The following is a 14,879-nucleotide window of genomic DNA, read 5'->3' on the forward strand; positions in this document are numbered from 1 at the left end:
AAAAAGGGAAAAGGGAAAAAAGAGAAAAAAGAAAAAAGAAAAAGATACATTGTGGTTTTACAAGAATACCCCTATCGGGTATTTATCTAAATGAGAAATAATATATATATACATATATGTATATATATATATACTTATATATACGGATGTATATATATATAAGTATATATATATATATATATTAACAAAATTAATAACATAAGCTCGCATATCCACATGCGCAGCTCTTCAAGGTCCACCCGTGGCATCAATAGAACAGTGCAATTAGAATCACAATATCAAATGATATTTTTGCAATACATAAACAATTAAAGTAAGGAGCACACCGGCTCAAGCCTTCCACAGTCTATGATGACCCATCTTGATCATCTATGCATTCATATGCAAAAATCTTAAGGAACATGCCAATGCATTCTTTTCATATCACATGCCTTTCGATGCACACTCATAAATGTCAATTTAGAGATGCACATAAAATAATAATATTCATATGCATGCGCATGTGTTCACATAATCATGTTAATTGCATGTTTTCATCCAATACACATATTCGTGTCAAATGCATGCTTTCATTCATGAATCATTTTAAATCAAACATGTGAACACTCATGCAAGTATGCATAAGCCGAAACACATAAATTTTCAGGTTTGCACATGCATAAGAAACGAAACTTTGCATTAATATCTTGATAATGCATAATATACCAATTCTAGGCATGTGAAAATCTTTTTCTTAGCATGCACAAAGCCAAATCTCTTATAATGAACAAATCTGAAATTTAACATACCAAACTGAATTTTTATTCCAGATTCAAATAAGCACGTAGAATGACCACCAGCTGAACATTTACATGTACACACTGGACCATATTTATGTATAAAGTAAGCACGCAAAGGGGATCCGATGCATGAACAAATCACCCCGGAAGTTTGGACATTTTTCACACAAGCATAACATGCATTAAAACCTTTTCCCTATTTTACCTATATGATATTTTCAAACTCTGCCCAAATGGGGCCACACCGAGCCCAGAAAAAGTGTCCAGTCGGCTGGGGCTAAGGCCAACAATGCCCATTCACATATGCTAATTTAGAGCTATGTATGAACAATTATGTTCATATGCATGTGTTCACATAACCATGACAATTACATACTTCTATTCATAAGCTTTCTCAAAGTAAACAAGTGAACAATCATGCAATGGTGCACGTGCCAAACACACCACTTTAATGTATGCCCATACATAAGTGTAATGAAAAGAGGCGGAAGCACCAATAGAGCAAAAGTCACTCCTTAAGAGTGACTACAAGAGCCAAGAACACAAACACCAAATGTGCACACAAAAACTCACAAATATAGGAAATGACTTAAAGTCATAAGTTGGATTTATTGAAGAAAGGAAGAGAAGGGTGTAAAAACCCATACATTTAAGAGGGGAAGACCTCCTCTATTTATAGAGGAGGGAAGCACTAAAAGGAACCACAAGGGGGGCTCCCTTGTAGTCGTTGGGAGCCCCAACGGTCAGAAATCTGACCGTTGGAGCCCCAACGACTACAAGTGTGGGGCCCCCTTGTGGTCATTACAAAAAAGGAAAAATAAAGAAAAAAGAAAAAGGAAAAGGGGAAAAAGAGAAAAAATAAAAAGGAAAAAGATACATATGTGGTTTTACAAGAATACCCCTATCGGGTATTTATCTAAATGAGAAATAGTATATATATATATATATACATATATGTATATATATACTTATATATATACGGATGTATATATATATAAGTATATATATATATATATATTTTAACAATAAGATACAGCTTTGCAATATTATTTTGATTCAACATAATATATCAAGTCTAAACATGTGAAAAGGTTTCATTCTTTAGCATGTATAAGGCTAGTATAATACAAGAAACAAACATGGAAATTTGCAGGCATGACTGAATTCTATTCAAACTTCACAGGTATAAGCAATAAGCATGAACTAAACGATTCGGTGATGTAACGACCTTCATGTTATTTAGTCAAAAGTTTGGGCAATCAATCACAGAAATAATGACATTCATTGCTATTTTCTTTAAAACAAATTTTTTGTGAACAAATGACTCAGCCGACCTAGTCGGCTAGGTCAGGTACACTGTCAGACCCACCCAGCCGACTCAGTCGGCTGGGTCAAGCCCTCTGCCCAGCCAACCCAGTCGACTAGGACTGACCTGGCCAAAATAGCCCAGCCGACAGTGGGTCGGTTGGGCCCCCAATTGCTTAACGTAAAGCAACAGAAAAAAATATGAAATTTCTGTTTAACAGTGTTTCCTTTTTTTGTACAGGCAACTGGCCCAGCCCCAGCCAAAACTGGTTCTGCTGGGCTGCCAACCAGCCCACTGGAAAAAAAAAAACAAAGTTTAAATATATTTATACAAATTTTTTTTCCAGTTTGCTTTTTAAATACCATGCCCAGGCAACAAATGGTTGGGCCTGAAATGAAATGCCAAGGCCTGACAGGCCAGCCGGCCCACAAACATATATATACATACCCAGCCGACTGGCAGTCGGCTGGGGTTTTAAAATTACTGCAACCACCCTGCACACACCAAACCTGTGCAGGTCTGCCAGGGCCTGACAAGCCAGCCGAGTATGATTCGGCTGGGCTGCCAGTCAGCCCAACAACATTGCAAAAAGGAAAAATATATATAAAACTTCAAATGTGCAGGAAACCAATCACGTTCAGTTTCGGATATGCATGCATAACAAATTCATAAGGTCATTGTTCATGCAAGTCAGACTTTATGTAAATATATGCATATGAATACCCATTCACAGTCATGCATACGCAGATTTTCATTTTGGTGAGCATAGGTAAACAAACAATCTTGCAATTATGCATGGGTATATTGATTTTACAATTAACTTCCACATAACCCCATTACACAACCATTAGCCATGACATATGAAATCAAACATACAATTCTAATGGAAAATTTCTGTTTTAACATAAGGATAATCATAAAAAGAAAATATGCATAAAAAGATACAACTATATGCCGATCACAACACACTTTTCTTTTTCAAAACATTAGAACCCTAACATGGGGTTTCACTGAAATCTTGCATGAAATTCAAATCCATGCTCTTTTCTCATTCGAAACAAGAGAGGAACCCGTACCTTTATTGCAGATCGAAAAAGAACAAGAAAATAATGGTGGAAACAACGGATGATCGGAGAAGAAGCCTTCTTCTTCTTCTTCTTCTTCTTCTTCTTCTTCTTCTTCTTCTTCTTCTTCTTCTTCTTCTTTTCCTTTCCTTTTCTCTTTCTCTCTTTTCTCTTCTTTCTCTTTCTTCTCCTTTTTTTTGACTTATTTATAGAGCTCTAGATGGGTTGGAGAAGAGAGTGCAGCCCCAGCTGAAACTCTCTTCTCTCTTAGAGTTCCGAAAATTTTGAAACTCTGAAGTGTTAACTTTTTCAAAGTTTCATTTTAGTAGGCTTTCTAAAACCTTCTTAGATGCTTATAGGTGTGTTTATGGGCTCTACTAAGAGTCCTAAACATTCAAAAAAAAAATCTCAGAATTAATTAAAATTAATTATTTATTTATTTATTATTTATTAAACTCCGCCTGTGTAGTTATACACTGCCGGTCCCAAGCCCGGATAAAGGAGGAGGGTTGCGGTAGGCCTGTGACAGCCAGCATAAAAACTTTGTCATATCCTATGAAAATGAACCAATATGAGAATTTCGTTGGGGCGTTCCCTACTGAGCGACGCGCTGTACTCTCTAGGCCCGGAGGCAGTGATAAATGTGCAAGGGTTGCTAGGTCGTCGCCCAGAAGCGACGCGTCACACCGGCGCCCGGGTGTGGTGTCAAATAGGCAAGGATTCCCTCACTTTGTTGGACGGGTGGGGGTAAAGAAGTTAGTCCAAGACCATAAAATTAGGTTAGCCACTTGGAACATAGGGTCTTTAACTGGTAAGTTGGTAGAGTTAGTAGATGTTATGTGTAGGAGAAAGATTGATATTTTATGTCTTCAAGAGACCAAATGGGTAGGTGAGAAAGCTAAAGTGATAGAACCTTGGGGATATAAGATTTGGTATACAGGAATAAATAGGAATAGGAATGGAGTAGGGATTGTTATGAGTCGTCAGTTTATAGATAATGTAGTTGAGGTCCGTAGGAAGGGTGATAGAATTTTACTTATTAAATTAGTATTAGGTACGGATATTATTAATATTATTAGTGTTTATGCACCTCAAGTAGGTTTAGATGATTCCATTAAGCATCAATTTTGGGAAGATTTAGATGGAGTAGTACAAGAGACATCTTATGGAGAAAAGCTTTTCATCGGCGGTGACCTTAATGGACATGTAGGCATTAGTAAGGATGGATTTGAGAATATCCATGGAGGCTATGGTATAGGAGAAAGAAATGAAAGTGGAGAAAGGATTTTAGATTTTTGTTTGTCCTATGATATGATCTTAGCAAAAACTTGGTTTAGGAAGAGGGAGTCTCACCTAGTAACATTTAAAAGTGAGGTTAATACGAGTCAGATAGATTTTTTCCTACTTAGAAAGAGAGATAGGGGTTGTTGCATCGATTGTAAGGTTATACCAGGAGAAAGTGTAGCTACACAACATAGAGTCTTAATTTTAGATCTTAGAATTAGACAATGCCGCAAAAGGGATAGACATAGGATAGATCCTAGAATTAAGTGGTGGGCACTGAAAGGAGCTAAACAAGGAATGTTTGTAGAGCAGGTAGTTAAGGAAGTTGATTGGTGTCTCGAGGAGGATTCAGAATCAATGTGGAATAAGATAGCGGGTGGTATGAGAAAAGTAGCTAAGGAGGTATTGGGTGAGTCTAAAGGCGGTGCACCACTAGGTAAGGATACATCATGGTGGAACGAGGATGTCAAATTAGCTATTAAGGTTAAAAGATAGTGTTATAGAAATCTAAGTAAGAGTCGTGATAATGAGAATTTGGAGAAGTATATGATAGCAAAGAAGGAAGCTAAAAAAGTTGTTCGAAACGCGAGGGCTAAGGTATATAAGGAGGTTTATGACAAGTTGGATACCAAAGAAGGCGAGAAGGATATTTATAGGCTTGCAAAGATGAGAGATAGGAAATCGAAGGATTTGGGTATGGTTAGATGTATCAAAGATGAAACGCAAAGGGTTTTAGTCAAAGATGAGGAGATTAAGGAGAGATGGAAAGATTATTTTGATAAGCTATTTAATGATAGTCATGCTCAAGATCTTGGAGACTTCTCCATTCCTTTTCATGAGATAAATCGTGACTTCATGCGCAAGATTCAAAAGAAAGAAATTGCAGAGGCTTTGAAGAAAATGAAATCAAGAAGGGCAGTTGGCCCAGATGGTATACCTATCGAGGCTTGGAAATGCTTGGGAGAGAAAGGTTTAGAATGGTTGACAAATCTTTTTAACTTGATTTGGCGAACAAATAAGATGCCTAATGAGTGGAGGAAGAGTACTTTGGTGCCTTTATATAAGAATAAGGGTGATATACAAGATTGCACAAACTATCGTGGTATAAAACTCATGAGTCATACTATGAAACTTTGGGAGAGGGTGATTGAGTCTAGGTTGAGGAAGGTTGTCATGATATCGGAGAATCAATTTGGTTTTATGCCTGGAAGATCAACTATGGAAGCTATACATCTTCTTAGACAACTTATTGAAAGATATAGAGAGAGGAACAAAGATTTGCATATGGTTTTTATTGATTTAGAGAAGGCATACGATAGAGTACCTAGGGACGTTCTCTGGTGGACAATGATGAAGAAAGGTGTTTCTCTCAAGTACATTAGTATAATTAAAGATATGTATGAAGGAGTAGTAACCAATGTCCGCACTTGTGGAGGGGTGACAACCGATTTTCCAATAACGGTTGGGTTACATCAAGGATCTGCTTTAAGCCCTTTCCTATTTGCGATAGTGATGGATGAGCTTACGAGATCAATTCAAGAAAATGTACCGTGGTGTATGTTGTTTGCTGATGATATTGTTTTGATTGATGAGTCTAGAGCTGGGGTTAATGCTAAGTTAGAATTATGGAGACAGACATTGGAAGCTAGAGGTTTTAAGTTGAGTAAGAGTAAGACTGAATATATGGAATGTCGGTTTAGTAAGCAACGAAGTAGTGATGGGAGTGTAGTGAAGCTTGGTGAGCAAGATATACCGGTGAATGATTATTTCAAATATTTGGGATCCATCATTCAAAAGTATGGAGAAATTGATGGAGATGTAAATCATAGGATAAAGGTTGGGTGGATGAAATGGAAAAGTGCTACTGGAGTGCTGTGCGATCGTAGAATGCCATTGCGATTGAAGGGAAAGTTTTATAGGACGACTATTAGACCCGCTTTACTATATGGTACGGAATGTTGGGCTGCCAAGAGACATCATATTCAAAAAATGAGTGTAGCTGAGATGCGGATGCTTAGATGGATGTGTGGAAATACAATAAAAGATAAGATTCGGAACGAAGAGATACGTAAGAAGGTAGGTGTTGCACCCATTGAAAATAAGATGCGAGAGAATCGTTTACGGTGGTTTGGACATATTCGGCGAAGGCCTAATGATGCTCCAGTTAGAAGGTTGGAGAAATGGGAAAATATATTAGTTAAAAGAGGTCGGGGTAGGCCTAGGAAGACTTGGATGGAGATGATAGGAAAGGATATGAATGCTTTGAACCTCACCGAGGACATGGCGTTGGATAGAAATGATTGGAGGAAAAGGATTCATGTGGAAGACCCAAAATGAATTTCTTTTTTGGTTCATATCGCTGACCCCAATTGTTTTGGGATGAAGGCGTAGTTGTTGTTGTTGTTGTTGTATTTATTTATTATTTATTAATAGATAAATACCTAGAAGCCTTCAAAAATTATATTATTAAACTAGAACACTTCTAAAGTGATTTTATATGGGTTTAAAGGCTCTACTTGGAGTCCTAAACAATTATCAAATTAAATTCTTGAAATTACATTGAATTAATTAATTAATTAATATAAAAATAAATAAATTTCCAGAAGCTTCCAAAAATTACCAAGTTAACTTGGGAGGCTTCTTAACATTAATTAACTTCAATTTAAAGGTTTCTGGTGAATTTAAAATTGAAAAAATCATTAGGAATGGATTCGGATTTGGATCTAGATCTAAGATCCAAATCCATCTCAAAAATCCAAATGGGTCTTGAGCTGGATCAAATTCAGATTAATATGAGTCTTGGATAGAGTTCAAATCCATATTAATTTGGATTAAATCCATCAAATCCGGTCCAATTCAAATCCGGATCCGAACCGACAAACTACTCAATTTTTGAAAAAAATGTGATTTTTGGGCCAACCGTAGCCTGAATCAAAGAAAATAAAATATCGTTACGCTCAGAATTTTGAGACGCATCCAACGATATATAACTCGAATTTCGCTTTTGAAATTCACTCGGAAATAACCCGAAATTCGCTCGTATTTTTCTTGAATTTAAAGGTCGAAAATAAAACTTTTTCTCACGTTTTGAGTGGCTCGTTTAGGCCTTGACAATGAGACTTGGGCCATGCCCAGACTCCAAAGCATCGGCCTAAAATCGAGAATCAAACGATTTTTCTTCTATACTTAGCTAAATTTTCAACAAAATCATAAAATGACTAAGCGTGAAAATACGCGATATTACAAGTCGCCTCCAACGGGTAGGATATTTACATGACTTGTCTCCTTGGACAAGATAACACACTAACCAACTTAAATGAAAAGGCCTTCTCCTAGCTAGCTGGTGCATAATGTGTGGGAAAGCAGAAGAATCAACCATTGATCTGCTATGGTACTGCCCATTTTATGCAGTTCTTATTTTTCTTAGTGTTGCTGAACATAACTTTTCAATGCAACAAGGCCTGCTGTAACAAGGAACTTATCATTGGGCCAGTACAGCCTCTAGCAATAAGAGAAGGAAATTCATCTGGAAGTGGTGGTTACAGTTGACCTAGCGGTTTGTTTGGTTAAAAAGAAAAAACGTTTCAAGAATAGATTTTGTAATCCTGCTACTATACATACTCAAGCACAGCTAGACAGTGGATTTGGCCAGAACTAAATGGCCTAAGGCTGATTTGTCATGGACCGGACAATCGAGAACAGGGTTGGTTGGCTGATTGTCTTATAATGTTTGTATTATATGACATCTCGTCACATTCTGATTCAATTCTATACAATTGATTTTTACTTCCTCAAAAAAGAAATGGATATATCTTCCTTAATCCTGATACCTAAGATGGTGCAGAAGATACTGCCAAGTTAAAACCTATTTCCCTGCTTGGTAGCACATATCTCACTACAAAGATTTTAGCTAAAAGACAAGTTGTTGACATTTTATCTCCGATAATCACATAGCCATTGTGAAGGGGTGAAAAATTCAAGAACGTGGTGCTATTGTGAATGAATTTCTGTGCTCAATCAATCACAAGAAGAAACTTCTTATCTTGAAGGTGGATCTGGAAAAGCTTTTGGTTTAGTAAAATAGAAATTCTTATATTATGCACCGCAGAGATGGGTTCTGCTGATTAATCGTTAAATGGATGTCTTCTTTCCACTACCAAAATATTTACCAATACTCGATATGAATGGTTATTTGGTTTTAGATAATTTGAGATTTATAGGGTCTGCATCAATGTGGCCCCTTCCCCCTCTCCCTTGCAGAAAGTGATGAACAAAGTCATGCTTTTGGTGGTATTTATTGTAGTGAGGACAAATGGTGGACTTTACTACTCTCTCATTTTTTTATGATCAAACTGGGGTTATCCTGTCTTGACTAAAATATGGTACCAATATGATAAATCTATGTCTTAGACCTTTCACGTACATACTTTCTACAAAATTAATTAGGAATAACATGGTGCCAAAAAGGCTCAACAGAGGTTCACAACATCAGACGATGCATTATAAACATTATTTAGAAGAAACATGCATACAAAACAAAATATTTTATTCTTACCGGCATAAGAAAAAACCAAATAGAAGCATCTAATAGACCAACACGCCAAGGAAAAATGCACGAGTGCTTCTCAATGCCATCTATTCAAATCACGTCACAGAATTCCAGCTACCTCAAATATACATGCAGGACATGCAAAGAATAAAAGGCATACCTATAAATTGAATAGCATCATCGAATGGTAGTTTTTCCTCCTCTTTGAGGCATTGATATGTAAAAGAGTTTTTATACAGATTTTGACATGCAGGCACCGTCTGTGCAATTGCAAGATAATACAACAATAATCAGAGAAGACTTTTCATACCACATAAAAATTTACAAAATGTATTAACAAGAAAAATGACAAATCCAAGAGTTAGCTAAGCATTAACACAAAACCGTGTAAGATACGACTTGATAAGTAGCATAGTTAGATGTTATTTGCAACTTTTCCTTTTAGTTTACTTGCCTTAGTCCTTTCAGTCAAGGTTTAAACAAATTTCTTGTGGTCAAAGTTTAGTTCAAAGAGATAAATTGTCCCCACATCCATAGAGAGTCAATTCAGGTATCAAAGCTCAGTCATAACAACAACATGCGTCAGATGCACTTGCATGAAAGCAACAAAGAGGCATTGCTGCTTGAATAGTAGAAATAGAACATCACGCCCATGAACCATTCTCTGCACAGCAACGGCCAAAGAATTTGAGTAGTCCACAGATGGAAGAATTTTGATTAGGATTCTCCAAAATACTTCAACGAGTCTGGATTCACTGAGTTATCAAGAAAATCAGGATATGTTGGGAATTTGATTTATGGTAGAAAGTTGTTTGCTAAATTATCCTACTCTTTTGGACAAGGGGGTGCGTCTTTCAAACACCCCATAAAGATGAATGAATGTGATTTTCTTCATAACAATCGTAACGCCCCTTAAATCAGGAAGGTGAAAGATGACTGGGAGCTTGACTGAAAGCATAGAGCCACTAAAACAGAGAAACACATCTTGCAAGTCACACAGTTCACAAATTCAGTAATCACCTCGACTGGGAAAGAAAAAGTCCAAAAAAAATCCAAAAAAAAACAATCGAACTACCTCTATATATCAGCAAGGTTCAAATGCGAGCAACCATAAGAATAAAAAAAAAAAATTTACATACATTCTTCCAATAACAGAAGTGTAAACCCCAATATGAAAAAGCATACTACCAATCAAAACAAGATGACGCCAAAACGACCAAAAGGAAAACCACCACAAGTTTCCAACCAAAGCACAAACGCAAGCAACCAAAACTTTCGATCGACAAAATAAAACACAAAAATTGACACAAAGAATCTGGAAGGTAAAGGGGAAAGCAGGAAAACTTTATCGAAGCAAGCACTCAATCGGGAAACGGACGCACGGCCTCTTAAGATAAAACAAAAATTAAGAAAGGGAAAAGAGGGAAGAGGGGCATACGTTAAGGACTCGGGAGATGCCCTGCGTCTTCAAGAGCTCGGCCCTGGAGGCGTTGTCGTAGCTGCCCAGGTAGAGGAATTCAGGGATAATCTCGCTGGGGAAGGCGCTGGTCTGCGGCGCCGATCGCTCGGAGCCCGCGGGTATCCGGTGGCCGCAGACACCGCACACCTCGCCCTCCTCATACTTGTGGTAATGCCCGCACACACCGCAGGGGTTCTCCCTCTCCCTCTTCCTCATCGCAAGCAGCCCGAAAAGGAGGGGCGATGCTCACGATCCAGTCCTTGATCGACCAATGCTTTGCCTTGCTCTCTTGCTCTTACCCGTCCTAATCATGTCACAACACAATGGGAACGCGAATTTTACTTCGATTGCCAACGATCGATCGGTGGGACCTTACGACAAGGCCAAAGGCTGGCTTCCGCAAGACGCCGGAAAATCCAATTCCTCCCTCCGATCCCCAACTCCACCAAATCTAAATTTATCTATCTTCCGGTGATAAGTATTAGGCTCTGTTTGGCAACCCGTGTTGGAGGGAGTTGCAAGGAGTCGGACTAGTTATTTGGAGACGAGGCTAGCCCGGGGATGTAAACGGGTCGGATTCGGTTCGGATACAGGCATTTACTGGATCCGACCTAATGGGATATCTCCTAATCATGCACGTTCGGAGTCAGGTTGGATTTAAGATGAGCAAAACCAATACCAAATCCAGATCTAACTAACTAAAACAGCTAACCACATACACATTTTATATGTGATTTCTGTATATGATTGGATTCAGGATCCCGATTTAGATGCAAATTTTTACACCAAATTCAGATACGATTGTTGTGATGCACTTTGCCTTACCGACTCTGACAATGAATCCAATTTTTGGTTGGATATCTGAACCAAACCCAAATCATCTGTTGGGCGTCCATCTTTATGGAGACGACTCTATGATAATATCGTTATAATAACATTCTTGTTGAAAATCATTGTAATAATATACTATTGTATTTTTTTTAATATTGCATTAGTATTGTGCATCATTGTTGTTGATGACAGTTAGTTGCCAATAACAGGTAAGAAGCGCAATTTGTTGGCAATTCACTTCAAGTAATTCTTGTCTAAACCTTACAAAAGATCTTATTTACATATTTAGACTCATTTTGACCCATTTTGGATCATGAGTAAATTGGATTGTGGATTGAATTTTCCAAACGGATCATTTTGAGTTTAAAATACTGCAAAATTAACTTGCAAGGTGATTTTGAACTACAAGAAGATAATTTTGACATTTAAAAAAATCTATAATGTATTACCTTAAAAAAAACAAATTTGTGTTGAAATGGATGCTCTAGGAGGGATTTATGGCCAAAATAGTAAAGTTTGTTCAAGGCTGACCATGATTTTCAACTGAGTCTCACTTATAGCAGATTTTTAGCCTATTAAATTATATTTTTGGGTTTTAAGATTAAAACAAAAGTTGTAGATAGATGTGTTATCTGTCAAATAAAATATAAAACATGTCAATATCAATTATATTTTGAAAAATATGATGAAAATGCTGAAAGTTATTATAAAGCTACTATTTTGGACTTGTTTCGCCTAAGAAAATGTGTCTTGGCCCAAACCAGCATAACTAATCATGGATTCTCAAGTTTAGGGGATAAGCCTAATAATCCATCCAAAATGATTCCTTAAGATAAGACATACAATCACAATCTTTCGTTCAAAGACAACCCGTTTAGGAGTCATTCATGTAGATGGATCCTGGATACGCAAGAAATGTATTTCGATCTGCCTAGAAAACTATAAATAGAAAAACAACCCTCCTATTTCAGTATTTAGTGTTCATTTATGTTTACGTCCTTACTCTGCTTAAGTCTTTACAAGGCCTAACCTAGTCGACCTAGCTTAGTCTAGCTTAAGACCCAGATTCCTTGTCTCAGCCCATTTTGGAATATGCACCTAGCATAAATGTCGCTTGTACTCCCTCGCGCTCATCAACCGTAGAAAGGGTTACCTAAGTTTGAGGTGAAATTCAATTTTTATTCTTTATTCAAAATTCATTTATTTTGTGCATTTTTCTAAGTTTTGATAGACCCAACATTCCTATATTATTTGTGTTGTCTTTTCTCGAGTTATGGTGGCTCCCTCCATAAAACTCGTTATCTTTTAGGTCTCACATACAAGGTATGAATTTCTGCAACGCCGCTGCTCCCAAAACAAAGATCGAGGGTTTCTGGTTTGGCTAATCTTCGCTCATCGGAGGAGAAAAGGCACTTTATTGTGAATAACAGTTTCCACACTCTCTCAAAGTCTAAATTCGGTTTCGAGTCCATTTTAAAAAAAATATATATTTTTAGTTTAAAACCCCTTGTTTTTTTTTCAAAATTCAGGAGGGATCCATATAATGGTGATCATGATGAGATCGTTCACTTAACTCTAAGATCTAAGTTTCTAAAAAAATGGTGTTCGAGGTTAGTAATTTCATTATTTTTATATTTTTCGAATATTGGATCCATCTCGGATCTATAATCCCATTTTTTGTATTTTGTTCTATCATATTGAAATAGTCATATCTCTTTCTTTATAAGTTTGTTTTTGACGTTCTTAGGCTCATTGGAAAGTAGATGAACGTGGTTGTGTTTCATATGTTTGGCTTGTCTATAAATTTTGTTTTTGTAGCCTCTAAAAATAAGCATGAACAGTAATAAACAATAAAAATGATTGTTTCTTGCTGAAAATACCTCTCTTTCATTTGTATCTCAATGACCCATTGTAAAAAACTTGTATTTTTGGCTTGTTAAAAAACTGAGATTTAGATCTAAGTTTGTCTAGTTTTAGCTAGAGCCAAAAAAACCTCTAGGGATTTCAGCTTTCCAATTCAAAATCAGGTTACAGTATTTTCTATGTGTGGTGAAACAAGCGACTAGTTTGCCTTTCTAGAGTCTTATCTCCGCAACTGCCCATTGGATCGTTGTGATTTTAGTGGCGTTAGAAAGATAACAGACTCCTCTTTCTATGTTACTTTTTTTATTTTTTTGTATTTTTGGTTTAGGTGGCCAAAAAATATATAGTATTAGTCAGAATAGGGGCAACAATGCATGTTCAGTACTTGTTTTAGGAATGTTTCTCGGGCCATATCTCTGCATTCGTCTGTCAATTTTCAGCTTGCCATATGTTGTTGAAAAGATCTTTTTATTTTCTCTCTCCTTTTTATTGAGAGTTTTTCTTAATTTTGTCATTTTTAGAATAAAAATAAATAGCAATGTCTGCTACTATTTCTTGACTTGGAAAAAATTGAGGAAAAAACACATTTTGCATATCATATTTGATTTTCTTTGGGTTTCAGAGCCCTGACCCCTCCAACCCATGTCTGCATCTTGCTTTTTTGTGTTGTGTATGTTGTTTGGACCTAGATACACCTTTTGAATAAGGTTTATCTTCGGATCCAAATAATTGATCCATCGTGTTTTCTTGCTTGAAAACTATTTTTGAATACAAAACCATAGTGTTTTCTTGTATGATTTCTTTGCTTTTTATTTCTAGGAAAAAATCCTAGGTAGATTTGGTGTTTCTTTTCTTTTCTTAGTTCTTAACAAAAAATAACTTAAAGATCCTTGTTGGAGAATCATATATCACTTAGTTACTTTTTTTAGAAAACTTTTAACCTCTAACAAGTTAGGAAAGTCATTTTTTATTAAGACATCACTTGCTTTGTGGTTATTCTTCCATATTTATCCCCTCTTTCTTAGGATTTTAATTATAGAGCCACTATTTTCTGTTTGTTTTTTCAAAAACCCTATCATATCCTATATTTTGGATTTTTGCATCCCTCACTAGTATCAGAAGCCATCATCTTGGGTATATCAGTGTTGGTCCAAGCAGACCATATATCCGCTCGTAGTAGCATGAACCTTAATTTAGGTATATAAAGAAAGGTCTGGTATGGAGAAAGCATATCTTATTATATCCCAATTGAAGTGACCTCGCAAATTCGTGAAACTTTTGAGAAAATCCATGCTACCTTGAGAGCTCAGATGCAATAGGTACAACATAAGTTTTTGAAAAAATGATGCTCAATTAAGGTTGTTTAAGCAGAGTCACAAGCAAAAAGTCTAGAGTGTTTCGCTAAGAACACTTGGTCTGTCAGAAATCCAAGAGTCGTCGTGAAGATCTTGAATCCTCAACCCAATGAGAGTAACACCCCAAAATTTTAACCCTTAAATTTCAGAGAACTTTTTTGTTTCTTTTTAAAACAACAAAAATAATTTTTTTCTTTGGGTTAAACATTTTGGGTGAGTTTCAGTACAATTAATTATCATAACTGAATTAAAATATGAACATTAATTCAGTTTCAATAAGTTAAAATATATATCAAAATATTTTGATAACAATAATTCTTTTTCTAAAACTATCCCCGAGAAAGGAAAAGACTGGCTCTCGACATTGCCCAAGCATTTTGCATCTGCTC

The 14,879-nt window shown here is 36.5% G+C and overlaps 1 protein-coding gene across 2 annotated transcripts in view; it reads right to left on the reverse strand.

The window, feature by feature from the left end:
- LOC149818709 (protein-tyrosine-phosphatase IBR5-like) overlaps positions 1-11,087 on the reverse strand; it is a 44,404-nt gene extending 33,317 nt beyond the window's left edge. The window contains exons 1-2 of one of the 2 annotated variants that reach the window (XM_089985499.1): positions 10,421-11,087; positions 9,143-9,242 (exon numbers count right to left, since the gene is read on the reverse strand). In XM_089985499.1, coding sequence (XP_089841625.1) covers positions 9,143-9,242; positions 10,421-10,657 — 337 coding nt within the window. In that variant the 5' untranslated portion in view covers positions 10,658-11,087. The remainder of the gene's footprint in view (positions 1-9,142; positions 9,243-10,420) is intronic. The other variant, XM_089985500.1, reaches the window with a different exon arrangement.
- Between the last annotated feature and the right edge of the window lie 3,792 nt (positions 11,088-14,879).

Source organism: Nuphar pumila, chromosome 13 (assembly GCF_984573655.1).
Source record: "Nuphar pumila chromosome 13, dmNupPumi1.hap1.1, whole genome shotgun sequence".
Classification (NCBI taxonomy): domain Eukaryota; kingdom Viridiplantae; phylum Streptophyta; class Magnoliopsida; order Nymphaeales; family Nymphaeaceae; genus Nuphar; species Nuphar pumila.